Source organism: Diadema antillarum, unplaced genomic scaffold, assembly GCF_040938485.1.
Source record: "Diadema antillarum isolate AM-2024a unplaced genomic scaffold, OU_Dant_1.0 seq00001390_RagTag, whole genome shotgun sequence".
In the NCBI taxonomy this organism is placed as follows: Eukaryota; Metazoa; Echinodermata; class Echinoidea; order Diadematoida; family Diadematidae; genus Diadema; species Diadema antillarum.
In genome coordinates this window covers 190,216-203,790 of record NW_027272145.1, presented here as the reverse complement: position 1 = coordinate 203,790, position 13,575 = coordinate 190,216, and the positions used below count along the sequence as shown (strand labels likewise).

Below are 13,575 nucleotides of genomic sequence, written 5' to 3'. Positions count from 1 at the left end.
TCGCCCATTGAATTGCATGTATCACACAGATTGCTGTGTGGAATTTCCCTGATTTGGATGTGGGAATGTTGGCAGACCTGGTGGTTTCACTTCAACTTTTCACGATGTAAATATTTTGTTTTTGGACAGGGAATGTGGGGGAAGGGGAGGATTGGTGTAAACAAGGAGACATACACTGTAATATATGCTGGCACTTGCCTATCCCTCTGGTTTTATAAGAATGAAAACACAGTGACACTTCTTTCAGTGTGCAAATACAATTGGCCAGGAATATAACTGCAAGGAGGTAAGGGACATACAGAAATTACAGAGCGAGTGTCGACTGGGGTTCTTAAACGGTAGGTTGATAACGATTGACATTTGTTATTTCAGTTATTAAGATCATTGATGCCTATTCAAATTCAATTACGATTGAAAAGTATGTCATGATTAGATACAATATATGGCAAAGACGCATGTACGTTGTACAGTTTCAAAGTAACGAAGCAATCAAACGTGTCAAAACCTTTATGAACTGATGAAGGGCAGCAAAATCTTTGCCAAGCCCCAAAATAGCATGAAAGTCTTTCGAAGGTTTCTTAACGAAGATTCACATCTCCTTGTATATAGTCTGCTATTTGGATGTCAGCATGTACCTTCTATAGGCATCGGATTTGCTGCAATTTATGCAGCTGTTGATTTTTTAAAACAACTTTGGGGTCACAGGAAGTTCGTGCTTAATTTAAAATTCCATATTCGCGGAGTTCGTATGGTCATCTTGTGTCAATATTACCACCCTGACAATATTAATCATCCCAAGCATGCCAGACATACACAAAATCACATCAGAAACTACTTTAAATTGCACATCTTTGTACCATACTTTCTGGGACATCTAGATAATTGCATGAAAACACCTATAGCCTGTGAAATGATCATCCAGATTCTCTCCCCACTATCAAAAGTGAAATTAGCACCTTTTGGAAACGAATTCTTCATATCTTGATTAACTAAAACATGAGATAAACGGTAACTCAAATGAAACTGTTACCTTCAATAATAAGTTCAAAGCCTTGGTAAATAATGTTCTCTCATCATGAAGCATAACACACAGAAAATATTGAACTTTGTATCACTTTGTTACGACTTTCAACCATATAATCACTCTAGAAACGAAACAAAAGTTTCCAACTCCTTTTTCAGTTTCTCATGTTCAATCCATTTAACTTTTCAATGTATTTTTTTCATATATCTGTCATTATATCTGATATCAAATTATGTTGATTTTGATGCGCATACATAATCATAAAGTCAAGGCATTTCATACCCGCAGAAAATGGGTTCGGTCCGTTATACCATGGAGTTAGCTACAGTACGGTCATACCCAAGGGGTCCGTTGGGTGGAACCCTCCAACTCCATAAAGTCATTGGTTTTATGGCCGACGGAGCGTTTTCAAAAGTGGGGGGGGGGGGGCACTTCCGGGTTTCATGAGCTAACAAGCCAAAAAAAAAAAAATAAGGTCTTCAAGGGACTGTACAGTATACTGGTTGAGATGGGGATTCAGGTTTATAACATTCCTAAGTGATATAATGAGAAACCTCGTATGAAATATGAAAGAGCATGTAATTTTAAGAAGGATTCAACGTTTATTTGATGAAAATTGGTTTTCAAATGGCTGAGATATCCAAAAAAGTGATAATAATAAAAGGCGACAGGCCACGTATTTTATTAGGATCTTTTTGATTCACCATGTTTTTGGATATCAGCCATTTCGAAACCAATTTTCATCAAAATCTTTTGATGCCCCTTAGAATTGCATGCTCTTTGACATCAGTATTCTCATAGAGTGGTTTCTGAATATCTCGCATAACGCTAAGAGCTAAATCCTCACCTCAGCCAGAACTGTACAGTCCCTTTCAGTTCATCTTTCTCCTTCCATTTTCGGGCTTCAGCTGACAAAAAAAAAAAAAAAAAAAAAAAAAAAAGGTCTTCAGCGGAAAAACATAACCTATACCGCCCTCACACTTCAATAAGGTCTTTATCTATTTCTATTTAGTGCCACTTACGTACTTCCGGGTTAAAAAATGTGGGGGCCCAAAGTGATGACACCGGACACGTACCGTGTGTATCCCTTTGTATGGTGCACAAAAAGTGCACAAAAGCGTGCATGGTTCCGCGGTCCCCCGTCTTTTGTATGAGGCAGCACACGAGTCGATCATCACGCAATGAGCCAATATGAAGCATGCGCAGCTGCTCGAATGATGTACGTTATTAGCACTCAGTTGAATTTGATAAGCCTAAGTAGCGATGATCTCTACATTCCGTTACTCTTTATACTCATCGTGTGAACATGTTACATAGTTGGTGGGGCTTGTGAGTTTGTTTGTTTGTTTTGATAACGTATTTGTTGATAAATTCTTTCATTTGCTTATCAATTAGAAAATCGAGGTAAATGTTTGATAGTATACAAATAATGACTGCTATGAGGGGCACAGTTAAAATTATTGGCCCAAGGTGATGTCAAAACCATAACTATGCCCAAAGCGAAACTGAGGGCATAGTTATGGTTTTCACATCACCGAGGGCCTACATAATTTTGACTGTGCCCTGAATATCAAGCTGTCATTATTTGTTTTGTATACCGAAAATATAGATTCTTCTTCTCTGATTGGTTAAAAAGTTACCTGAATTAAACAAGGACTAAAAGCTATTTATTTACAGCACTCGTAATCAATGCTGATCGACAGCGCGGCGGGCTATCATTGGTGCATATGAGCGATCTATATGTACGGGGTTGCGACTGTTTCCAAACCTATTTACAGGGCACAGTTGATTCTATGCCCCGGGCACAGTAAATCATGACGTCATTTTGATGAAAAATGGGACACAGCTATTTTCATGACTCCACTTTTAACCAATCAGATGAGAGGAATCTATATATATGAGGTATATAATCTTATCTATATATCTATATTTTGGTCTGGGGAGTAAACCCCAATAAATTCGAACATCCGTAAAAGTCGCATGCACAAAACTTGAACATATCGATCCAGTTACGTTATAAGGGTTATGCCCCTAAACACGTGGTTGATATAAGTTCGTGTTTTACGTTGATGCTGTACTTTAGAAAAAGATTCACGCATCACGTAGCCCGATGCTTTGTATCCTCTCCTTTATACCATCCACAATGGAACGCAGAAAATGCAGCAGCAAACTTTGACCCCATCCAGTGTGCATAATCGATTTGCATGCATGCACGCCAAGCGTGATCAATTTTTCCACGTAGTCCAAGAGGACCTCGTGTATATCCACTATCCTGGGCAAAAGCGATGTTCTCAATAATCTTTAGCGACCGTCGATATCGTTGCATTAGCAGTTGCTTGTGGCTACAATTAATGATGGTTATTGCTGATCGATATGTCTTTCACAATTTCGGGTTTATTAGATCTCGCGAACTGATGTTTGATGCACGTATACCATCCTTGCATGTTACAATAACTGAGACAGTTGCCTCATGGCATAGGCTAACACATAGCTTTGGCTCTCCTCGCGCCTACCAAGGACACACGTCACAATATATACGATCAAAAACAATGTCATAGATCATCGATGCAGTTTGCCCTATAATACATGTGCGCATCTCCCTTCAGCAGAGCCTTCTAAAAAGAGGGCTCTGCCCTGCAGTAAGAGATAGCGCGTTTTGAAGGTCCAGTAAAATAGCAAGTTCACTGTTTTATAGTAAGTATAATGCTGGCGAACCATATTTTGTGCTTTCGAATATCGCGAAACAACCTATATAATTCTGCATAGGCCGCTTTCACCCGTTGTCACAAAATGGGGAATATGATAATAATGCCCTCGGTGGCGGGGAGAGAATGTTGATAATACGTGACGCCAGCTGCGAGTAGACCCGATCAAAATTTGGCAATATAGGGCCCATGTATAGGGGACCTATAGGGAAGCCTGTCATAATATCCTGTCGTCATTGATTAAAGGGACTGTACAGTAATGATTGAGGTGGGGGTTCATGTTTTGAACATTCGTAAGTGAGATAATGAGAAACCTCATGTGAAATATGAAAGAGCATGTAATTTTAAGAAGGATTCAACGTTTATTTGATGAAAATCGGTTTTGAAATGGCTGAGATATCCAAAAAAGTGATAATATTAAAAGGCGACATGCCCCAACTTTTTTAGGACCTCTTTGTTTTACCTTGTTTATGGATAACTCAGCCATTTCAAAACCGATTTTCATCAAATAAACTTTTGATTCCCATTAGAATCGCATGCTCTTTGACATCTCTATAGAGTGGTTTCTGAATATCTCGCAAAACGTAAAAAGCTAAATTCTCGCCTCGCCCAGAACTGTACACACCCTTTAATTACCATTAGGCCTATACCGCGTCCTGTCAGCGATAGGATGGTGACAGCCTCGATCGGTGCGAGACGGCAATAATCATCAACTATCGTGGTGCAAGTGTGTAGATATAGCACGAGAAGGCGGTCGATATAGACCTGTAGGTTAATGTCGCTCTTCTCAGTGATAAAATCAAGCGTCAGTTTTTTGTTCTGAAAGGAGAAAATATTGATTGCCATGAAGCGGGGTCATTGACCTTGTCAACCAGTAGGCTCCAACAGTTTTGCAGGCGCCTAGTGAAAAATCACGATCCCATAGCATCACTCGTCGACCTCCGGATGATTTTCAGATTTTTGTCCCCGCCGAACGAGTTCGAGCAGGGGACTATGAAACGGGCTCCGTACGTGTGTGTGTCCGTGTGTCCGTGTGTCCGTGTGTCCGTCCGTCCGTCCGTCCGTCCGTGTGTCCGTCCGTGTGTGCGTCCGTGTGTGATCAAAACGTTCAAAATGCTACTCCTTCGCCATTTCTAACCCAATTTTGATTCTGTTTGCTTTATATGATAGCACTACATGGGAGCTTTGAAACTTCTATACAGAATTTCAATTGTGACCTTTGACCTTGACCTTTGACCTATATTGTACATTTTGCTTCAAAATGCTACTCCTTCGCCATTTCTAACCCGATTTTGATTCCGTTTGCTTTATATGATGGCACTAGGTGAGGGCTTCAAAACTTCTACACAGAATTTTGACCTTTGACTTCTTTGACCTTTGACCTTGATTTTTTACCTATATTGTACATTTTGCTACAAAATGCTACTCCTTCGCCATTTGTAACCCGATTTCAATTCCGTTTGCTTTAAGTGATGGCACTAGGTGAGGGCTTCAAAACTTCTACACAGAATTTTGACCTTTGACTTCTTTGACCTTTGACCTTGATTTTTGACCTATATTGCACATTGCCTACAAAATGCTACTCCTTCGCCATTTCTAACCCGATTTTGATTCCGTTTGCTTTATGTGATGGCACTAGGTGAGGGCTTCAAAACTTCTACACAGAATTTTGACCTTTGACTTCTTTGACCTTTGACCTTGATTTTTGACCTATATTGTACATTTTGCTACAAAATGCTACTCCTTTGCCATTTGTAACCCGATTTCAATTCCGTTTGCTTTAAGTGATGGCACTAGGTGAGGGCTTCAAAACTTCGACACAGAATTTTGACCTTTGACTTCTTTGACCTTTGACCTTGATTTTTGACCTATATTGCACATTGCCTACAAAATGCTACTCCTTCGCCATTTCTAACCCGATTTCGATTCCGTTTGCTTTATGTGATGGCACTAGGTGAGGGCTTCAAAACTTCTACATAGAATTTTGACCTTTGACTTCTTTGACCTTTGACCTTCATCTTTTTACCTATATTGTGCATATTGCTACTAAATGCTACTTCCGGCGGGGACATATATTACGCACCGCGTAATTTCTACTTTTCCTTGTTACATTTGAACAACGATAAATTACTTATTCTGAGTACAGAGTTTCAGAATTTATAGTGATTGGGATGAGGAATAAGAATGTATTTAAAATTCATAACAAATTGCAATGAACAAGGATGACGGTGACATTAGATTATGGCAGCCTCACCATATAAGAATGCATGAGTTGGGGTTCGAGGAAACAGAATAAAAGAACTGGAAGGTATACATACATCCTACACAGATGAATTAAACTTGTCGATCAAGCGGTATTGTAATGGAATGACACTTCTGAAATACGTGAGGCTTTATGTCATCAACACTGTTCAGTGTAATTTGTTTAAGATTTTTCAGAGTATTGGTTCCTCTACTCAAAGACCACAATAAATTCCTCAAAGAGCTGTCGATTTATGTATACATGATAAGAAATTATGAAAATCGTCTTGAATGCCCCTTTAATTCCCCAATACAGTATAATGCTGAGAGTCCTACGTCACCACAGCGCATCAACGCACGTACAATACTTCATGGGATATGGCCAAAGCCATCGTACTTTCATTTTCTGTTATAGTTTCAAAATGATAGGTCTATAAATAAGTGCGGTAGCCGTAATGCATGATTTTCGTATAGGCCTATATGGGACAGCAGGCCTACATAAAATACAACGATCTATAGGCCCTACTGTGAGTCGAGATAAAGAATACAAATAAGAGTGTATACTCAACTTGAATTTCTACAATGATGTTACGGCCTATATAATACAGCAACTGAGATGACAGTGGTTCACAGTTTAGTTGCCTATATAATGTGAATATGAGATGTGTTCACGATATTTTTCCAATGGAAAGAGAAGTAATGAATAATACAGTCTGACTTAGATTCTCATAATTTGTAACTTGTAACGACGTCTCCTCAATCAGTTGCGCGGGCAGTTGCGTCCAAGTCGCGGAGGCTTATTTTCTCCGCGACGTCAGTGAGATTTCTCCGCGACCTTGCGGAGACCCATGGCAATCTTCTGATGGCGACGTAGTGGAAATGTCACCGGCTGAGAAGACATCTCCGAGACGTTGCGGCGACGTCGCGGCGGCGTCTGTTTGGAGACGTCTCGAAAGTTGCCCTGGAGTCGCCTTCTTGCTGAGAACATGCACATGCCAACGTAACGTTTTTGATGATTCGAAACCACAGACTTCAACATGAACTGAATGACCTAGCTCCTTATGCAAAAGCCCCATGTCATGGACATTTTTAAATAAGTTTGATTGTTGGATATAGTACAACATCAGTACTAGTCTTCTTACTTTTGACCACTGTAGTCCAATACTGACCTTTTGAAAGAGTCGGTTTAATCATTGCTCTTACACCTTTTCGATACAAGTCAAAAATTCGGATTTGCAATAGGCCTACTATGTATATCCATGGACCATAGCCTGCTTTTCCATCACACATCATCAATGTGGCGTCTTTAGTTTAACCAATTTGACTGCATCATGAACACGGTGAACATGAATATTTGCATTTTTCTACACAAATAAAAAAGATCATTCTCGCACACAAAGTGCACACAGTATAGATACCGCTTTTACACACGAAATTTCTTTACAGGCCAAAGAAGAAGTGTATTTACATGCATAAAAGGCACGCATATAGCTTCACAACATGTGAGCGGAGAGAGAGAGAGTGTGTGTGTGTGTGTGTTTGTCTTCGTTATTGGTATTCGTCATTTTTGTCATGCTAAATCTAGTTTACTTTGCATTAAACTCTACTGTATAAAAAGGGGCCGCGGAACCGGGGGAGGGGGAGGGGCTGGGCCAACCTATATTCGGCTTGTAAAAAAAAAAAAAGGGGGGGGGCAAAAAAGGAAGAAAAAAAAATCTCAACGACCATGAATTTCCAAAGGTTGCGTCTTTGGATTCTTCTCGTCTAAGCGGGGGAAAAGGGGGGGGGGGGGGAGTTGGAAGAGAGAGTTGACTTTGATACCACCCCATCCCCATCCCGCAGCCCCTTCACCCTGAAAAACGTTCTGCGGCCCCTGATCGAAACTACTTTCCAAAACCCCATAAAGCCCCGGCGACGGCATATTGTGCCCCCTGCAATATTTTATACTCCTACGCCCATATTCAGTTTCAACCAAATCTGGTGGCAATATGAACTTGCCCTGATAAAGAAGGCCTACTCATATAGTATTGTGTGTAGTGTACTCTCAATAATTTTCCACAGATTTAAACTACCCCCACCAAACTCGATCACACACGCTCAGGTACGTAACCTAAAAACGCCGGTCAAGTTTGAATATGGATGAAGTCCGACAAGGTCAAAAGTCAGAGGTCACTTCGATGAACTTTACCTGAGGAATTACTGTATAGGCTCTACTACAATATCATATGTAGGCCTAAGTAGTTTTGTGGTGTATATAGGCACCTCCCAGCTAACACAAGGACGTTTTCTGAACGTTCTTGAAACGTTCCAAGTTTGTTATTTGGACGTTTTGTCAAAACGTTTTCAGAACGTCTTTTTTTTTTTGAACGGTATTAGACGTATTTAAAACGTTTTAAATGGACATTAAAAATGTTTTTAAAACGTTTAGAAAACCAATAAAAAACCTCTCGGAATTTTTAAGGACCTGCAGAAAACCTTTTGAACGTTATATACGTCAGTAAAACCTTTTAAGAATATTCAAAACGTTCTGTGGATGTTCTCAGTGCAGGCGTCCAGAAAACCTTTGAAAACCGTCTAGAACGATCAAAAAACGTTTTAAGAACGTCTAAAAAGTCTTATGACCCATTCCAGAACGTTTAGAGAACCGTTCATATCCGTCTAGAACGTCCAGAAAACCTTTTAAGAATGTCTGTTTATTTTTATAGGGTATTTAAAATAATTATAGTTATGAGATTATAGACACAACCTGAGATTAACGTATCCTAATCCTATTCCTATATAATCCTATCCTAATCTCTTCCTAATGTCCTACCATCTACTAGTATACTACACCCAAATCCGTATTAATGAATCTGTATCACATTCTTTTATATACCACCAAAATGTTGTAATGCATGAAGACATGGTTATTAAAATTAGATCACACACATCTTAATTTGAATATTCATAATTAGGCATGAATATTCATGATGAAAAACCAATGACTAACACGCAGCGGACCAAGTAAAAACGTTTTTTAAACGTTCATTAAAGACGAAGTTGACTTAGTAGACCTAATAAAAACGTTTTGTGGACGTTCATAAAGGACGAAGACGTTGCAGACATAATAAAAAGTTTTGTAACGTCCATTGACGTTTTTAAAACGTTTTCCAAAAAACCTGTGCGTTGCGGTAAATGCCAAGTCCCCACTTTGACGTTGTATGTACGTTTTAAAAAAACGTCCATTTTATACGAAGACGTACGGAACCTAAAAAAAAACGTTTAGGAAACGTTCTGTGTTTGCTGGGCTGCTTCTCTCAATAACTTTCCTAAGCGTTTAGGTAATGACCATCAAATTCACACCACAGGTTCACCAAAATTAACACGCAGGTCAAGTTTGAACACTGATGAAGTCCGACAATTTAGGTCAAAGGTTGAAAGGTCAATGAACTTTCCCTGATAAGCACCGTTATAATTAATACTTGTAATATTGTGATGTATTCTAAGCAACTTTCCACAGGTTTGAGCTATGACCACCAGACTCACATTACAGGTATGCACCCTACATTATCACCTGAAGATGCCTTAGTTCGAATGTTGGTGAAGTCCGACAAGGTAGTAGGGTCAATGAACTTACACTATAGCTGAAAAAAGTCTATACTCACAAATGCAGGCGAGACATTGCCTGGCGTTTGCCTTGTTTATATCTTTTCCCTACCTAAACGATGGTAGCGAAATTCTAACCTTTTCGCTAAGAAATTCGGGGTGTTTCATAAAGCTGTTCGTAAAGTTACGAACGACTTACGATCACGACTGGTGATCAGTTCTTGTGCTGAATTATGGAAATTCTGATAAGAAGCACATCAGAACTGATCACCAGTCGCTCATAAGTTGTTCGTAGCTTTACGAACAGCTTTATGAACCCCCCCCCCCCCCCCCCCCGGACAGGTCTTCAGTGACCTTCACGTTAATATTGCGGCTTAATTGCCTGTAAGTACTCTCAGGCTGGCTTCACAACAAGAAGGCTTTTTACGATTTCTAAGCTGGCTGCTCAGCACTTGTAGCAAGAATAGACGCGACGCAATGCGCAGTGCGAGACTTCACGACAGGGCGCGGCAGCGCCGTGCATGCACGCGCGCTACGTCACCTCATTGCAAGTGCACGTGCGTGCACGCCTCGCCTCGCATGCACGACGCAGCACCCGCGAATCCATCACTCTTTCAATGGATGGTAATTATAATGGGGGGAAACTTTTCAAGCTGGAATCTCTTGGAGAAAGGAAGAGAACATTGCGTCAAATCATCATTTTTTTTTTTTCCATAGGAGTGTCGGATGAGGTCATCGAATAAAGCTCTCAGACTGTAACATGCAGCCATAGTTACAATGAAATTTGCTCGGTTTAGAAGGATCCAAATCTCTAAGGCCCTAAACTGGCATATCCTTGACCAACGATCATAGGACCTTGCTTTTAAATATAGGGCCTACACAAAAAGTTCACTGTTTGCTAAGGTGGCAAATAACCACTTGACCTCAGTGAGATATGTTTACGATCAATTTGTTTATGTAAGATAAAAAAAAATTAACTTGGAAGTGAACTTAATTTTTGGTAACTGTGATGTGCATTAAAGGCCTGTCAATATTGCAGCATATAAGCGTACAATATTAGGCCCGTAGGCTCAGTGTCAACTGCACAGTGGTGGTGTCAACTTTAAATGCTGTGTTTCAACAGTAGGCCTACTATATTGTGTGGTAGTTCGTCATAATGTCCTCAATCACGTGTTCCCATTTGATTTTGAACTTTAGCTTTGCTGTTCTAGCTAGTCACAGTAGGCCGCACTCCCAAAGTCTCATGGTAGGCCCTACACATACACAGTGAATTGAATGGCACTCGGTCCACGAATACGTTGAGAAATGGCTGTATGACATCACACAAACGTACTCGGATAGGACCTTTATACTTTCCCTCTGAAAAGTAAATGTCTGGAACGAAGATCGATGACATAAATTTATATTGTTGTAGGCCTATCCTTTGCAATCGTTGATCGTATCCATGATAGGCCTACTGTATTTTTTTTTTATCATTCTTTCTTGACCCATGAATAGAAGCATAATATTGCACATTTTATAATCTTTAAATCTGTCCCAATGCCATATGCACTTTAAAGTTTGAGCGAAATGTAATCCTGATTTTTGTTGCTTTGTAAAACAGAGATTTTTTAAAAAAAATCAGAGAAGTAGAGGGGAATAATCTATACGCAAAAGGTAGAATTGTAAAAGTTTGGAGAGGAAGACGAAATAATAACGCATGTTTTTGAAGTTGAGCATCTTTTCATTCTGTGTATACACAAAAATGAACAAATTCTGTCTCTTCTCCAGAGGGAAAAAAAAAATCTTCAGACAGGGTTATGGCTTATAACATTATGTATTTAACAGTCTTTTTTTTTTTCATTGTCCTCAGTGGATAATTAAAAAGTACTATTTACCATTGGGAGCAGTGATTAAAAAAAAATTGCAGTAAAGCCTAAAATATAAGGAGATAGCTAGTCCTATCACTATCTTCTCAATAAACCATAACTGTAGACGGTTTAGTCTAGAAACATTTTTATTATAACCATAAATCTTTTACATTTAACTACAGTCTAGGCCAAATGTTTACATTGGTTCTATTCCTGACTCACATTTTAGAACTATTTTGAAGCATTGAAATAAGCTGGGTTTTTGTTTCATTTGCAAATGGTAAATTATGCCTTTAAGTTCTGTCTGTACCCAAATATTTGGAGGAAATCAAATTTACCAAATTTTTGTAGAACATGAAAGAACCTAGAACATCTAAACTCTTAACCCTAAACGTCTATTGTTCCTTTTTTGGGAGGGGCGCTTGTCCGATTCATAACTCATTTTATGTAAGAATATCCCCCTCCTCCCGAATTTCACAGATTTAACTCTGATTAAGTTACTCACTGGTTTCCCGTTTTCATACAGACCAACTTAGTACTAGTATCTAAATAGAATTTTCAACGAACGTGTCGTCAGCCAGGGGACTTATGAACTAAGTACATCGACATGTAGGCCTACATTTAAATTTTCATCTGAGTCGACGGCGGCGCGCGCGTGAGAGTTCATAATTTTTATATTTATCCGTATAAAACCGTGCTCGCTTTAGTTGTGACGCTTGAAAGACACCATACCGGTGAACAAAATCCTCGAATGTTCAACTTTTGTCCGAGTGAGTGCGAACCTTCGTGTAAAAATGGCGTGGTAATAGCCCTGGTAAGCGTTAATTTTTATCAAGCTTTTGTGTATTGCCAATTCTGTATCCATTTTCGTATTTACTATAGTATTAGTAAACCGAATATTGTAGTGTTGCACGGACTCGAATGCCGCTTCCACCGAAATTCGACTTCGTGCAGTACGCGAACGCGCTGCGCTGCGCCGGTCCCGCGGTGTGAGTTCTTTCCTCGCAATAAACCTTCAACTGTTCAAGAGATTCACTACGCTACGAGCGCTGGAAGGCATGCATAGTTTGTGGTTTCGCGTGCTACAGTAATCCGTACATGCATGGCTATGGTTCTATTTTATTCGAGATAAAGTGTAAATAACATACCGGTAGCTCACTTTTAAGTGCTGCTAAGAGATCAGGCAAACACGAAATTCTTTACCTCTACCCCTCCTTCATGTAAAGGCCGATTATATATTAGAGTCTATCCCGACAGCCTACGACTACGAGCCATTGCTTTCAAGTTAAAATCAGAAATGAGCCGGAAAACAGTGTCCAAAGACAAGTCAGCAATCCTTGGCTAGTAAAGATTCACATGAACTTTTTATTGAATAAGGCAACCTCACGTAAATTAACGAGCAGATAACTTTATCATGTAACGTTACACAGGGTCTACATCAACTATGGATGGGGCTCTACATGAGTATGACCCGAGTCCAAGTATAAAACATTCAATAGTAGAAGTCTACTGTTTTACTGTAGATTTTTATTTATTTTTCTTTTTTTTTTTAAAGAATCTAGTAAGTAGACTGGTCTAGAAATTCTACAGTTGTACACCATTGACATAACGCCCAACGGTTAGGCTAGTCAATTAATCTGGCATTTATTTGAACAACTTAGATTTTGTTATCTTTACGTGTAACGTTTTCGTTACTGTGACGTTAAGATTGTTTTATTTTTTTAGATTTTACTACCTATTTGATATGACCATGGATTGTACGTACTTCACATAATAACTGTTGCATTTTAACACTTCCATAGTTCCATACAAACAATGTCACTAATGCAGAGTATTGTTAATCAATGTCAATATTATTGTATCATTCTACTTTGCTTTGGCCATTGAATAGAATAAATTAAATTAGAGTCTATTGTAGACATTGATGGATGCTTAAGTTGAACTTCCACATTATTTGGTTTCCGTGCACCCAACAAAAATGTGACAGTCGGTGTCGTCTGTCCATGCATGCAAAACCTACATAGACCAGCAAGTCTATGTAGGTGACAGAATAATCAGCATGTTGATTGCGGTCACTCACCAGGAAGAAGAAGTCTAGAAGTGGTATAAAATACAGTATTAAAATTTAGGGTTGTTATTTAACACCAAGTAATGGCAGGCCACTCAGTTG

At 39.3% G+C, this 13,575-nt stretch overlaps 1 protein-coding gene across 2 annotated transcripts in view; it reads left to right on the top strand.

Moving 5' to 3' along the window:
* Positions 1–13,575, top strand: part of LOC139708927 (uncharacterized) — a 62,165-nt gene that overhangs the window by 19,313 nt on the left and 29,277 nt on the right. The window contains exon 1 of one of the 2 annotated variants that reach the window (XM_071620891.1): positions 12,026–12,219. The exons of the other annotated variant lie outside the window; for it this stretch is intronic. Coding sequence (XP_071476992.1) covers positions 12,157–12,219 — 63 coding nt within the window. The 5' untranslated portion in view covers positions 12,026–12,156. Of the gene's footprint in view, positions 1–12,025; positions 12,220–13,575 lie in introns of those variants that run through there. 2 annotated transcript variants of the gene reach the window in all.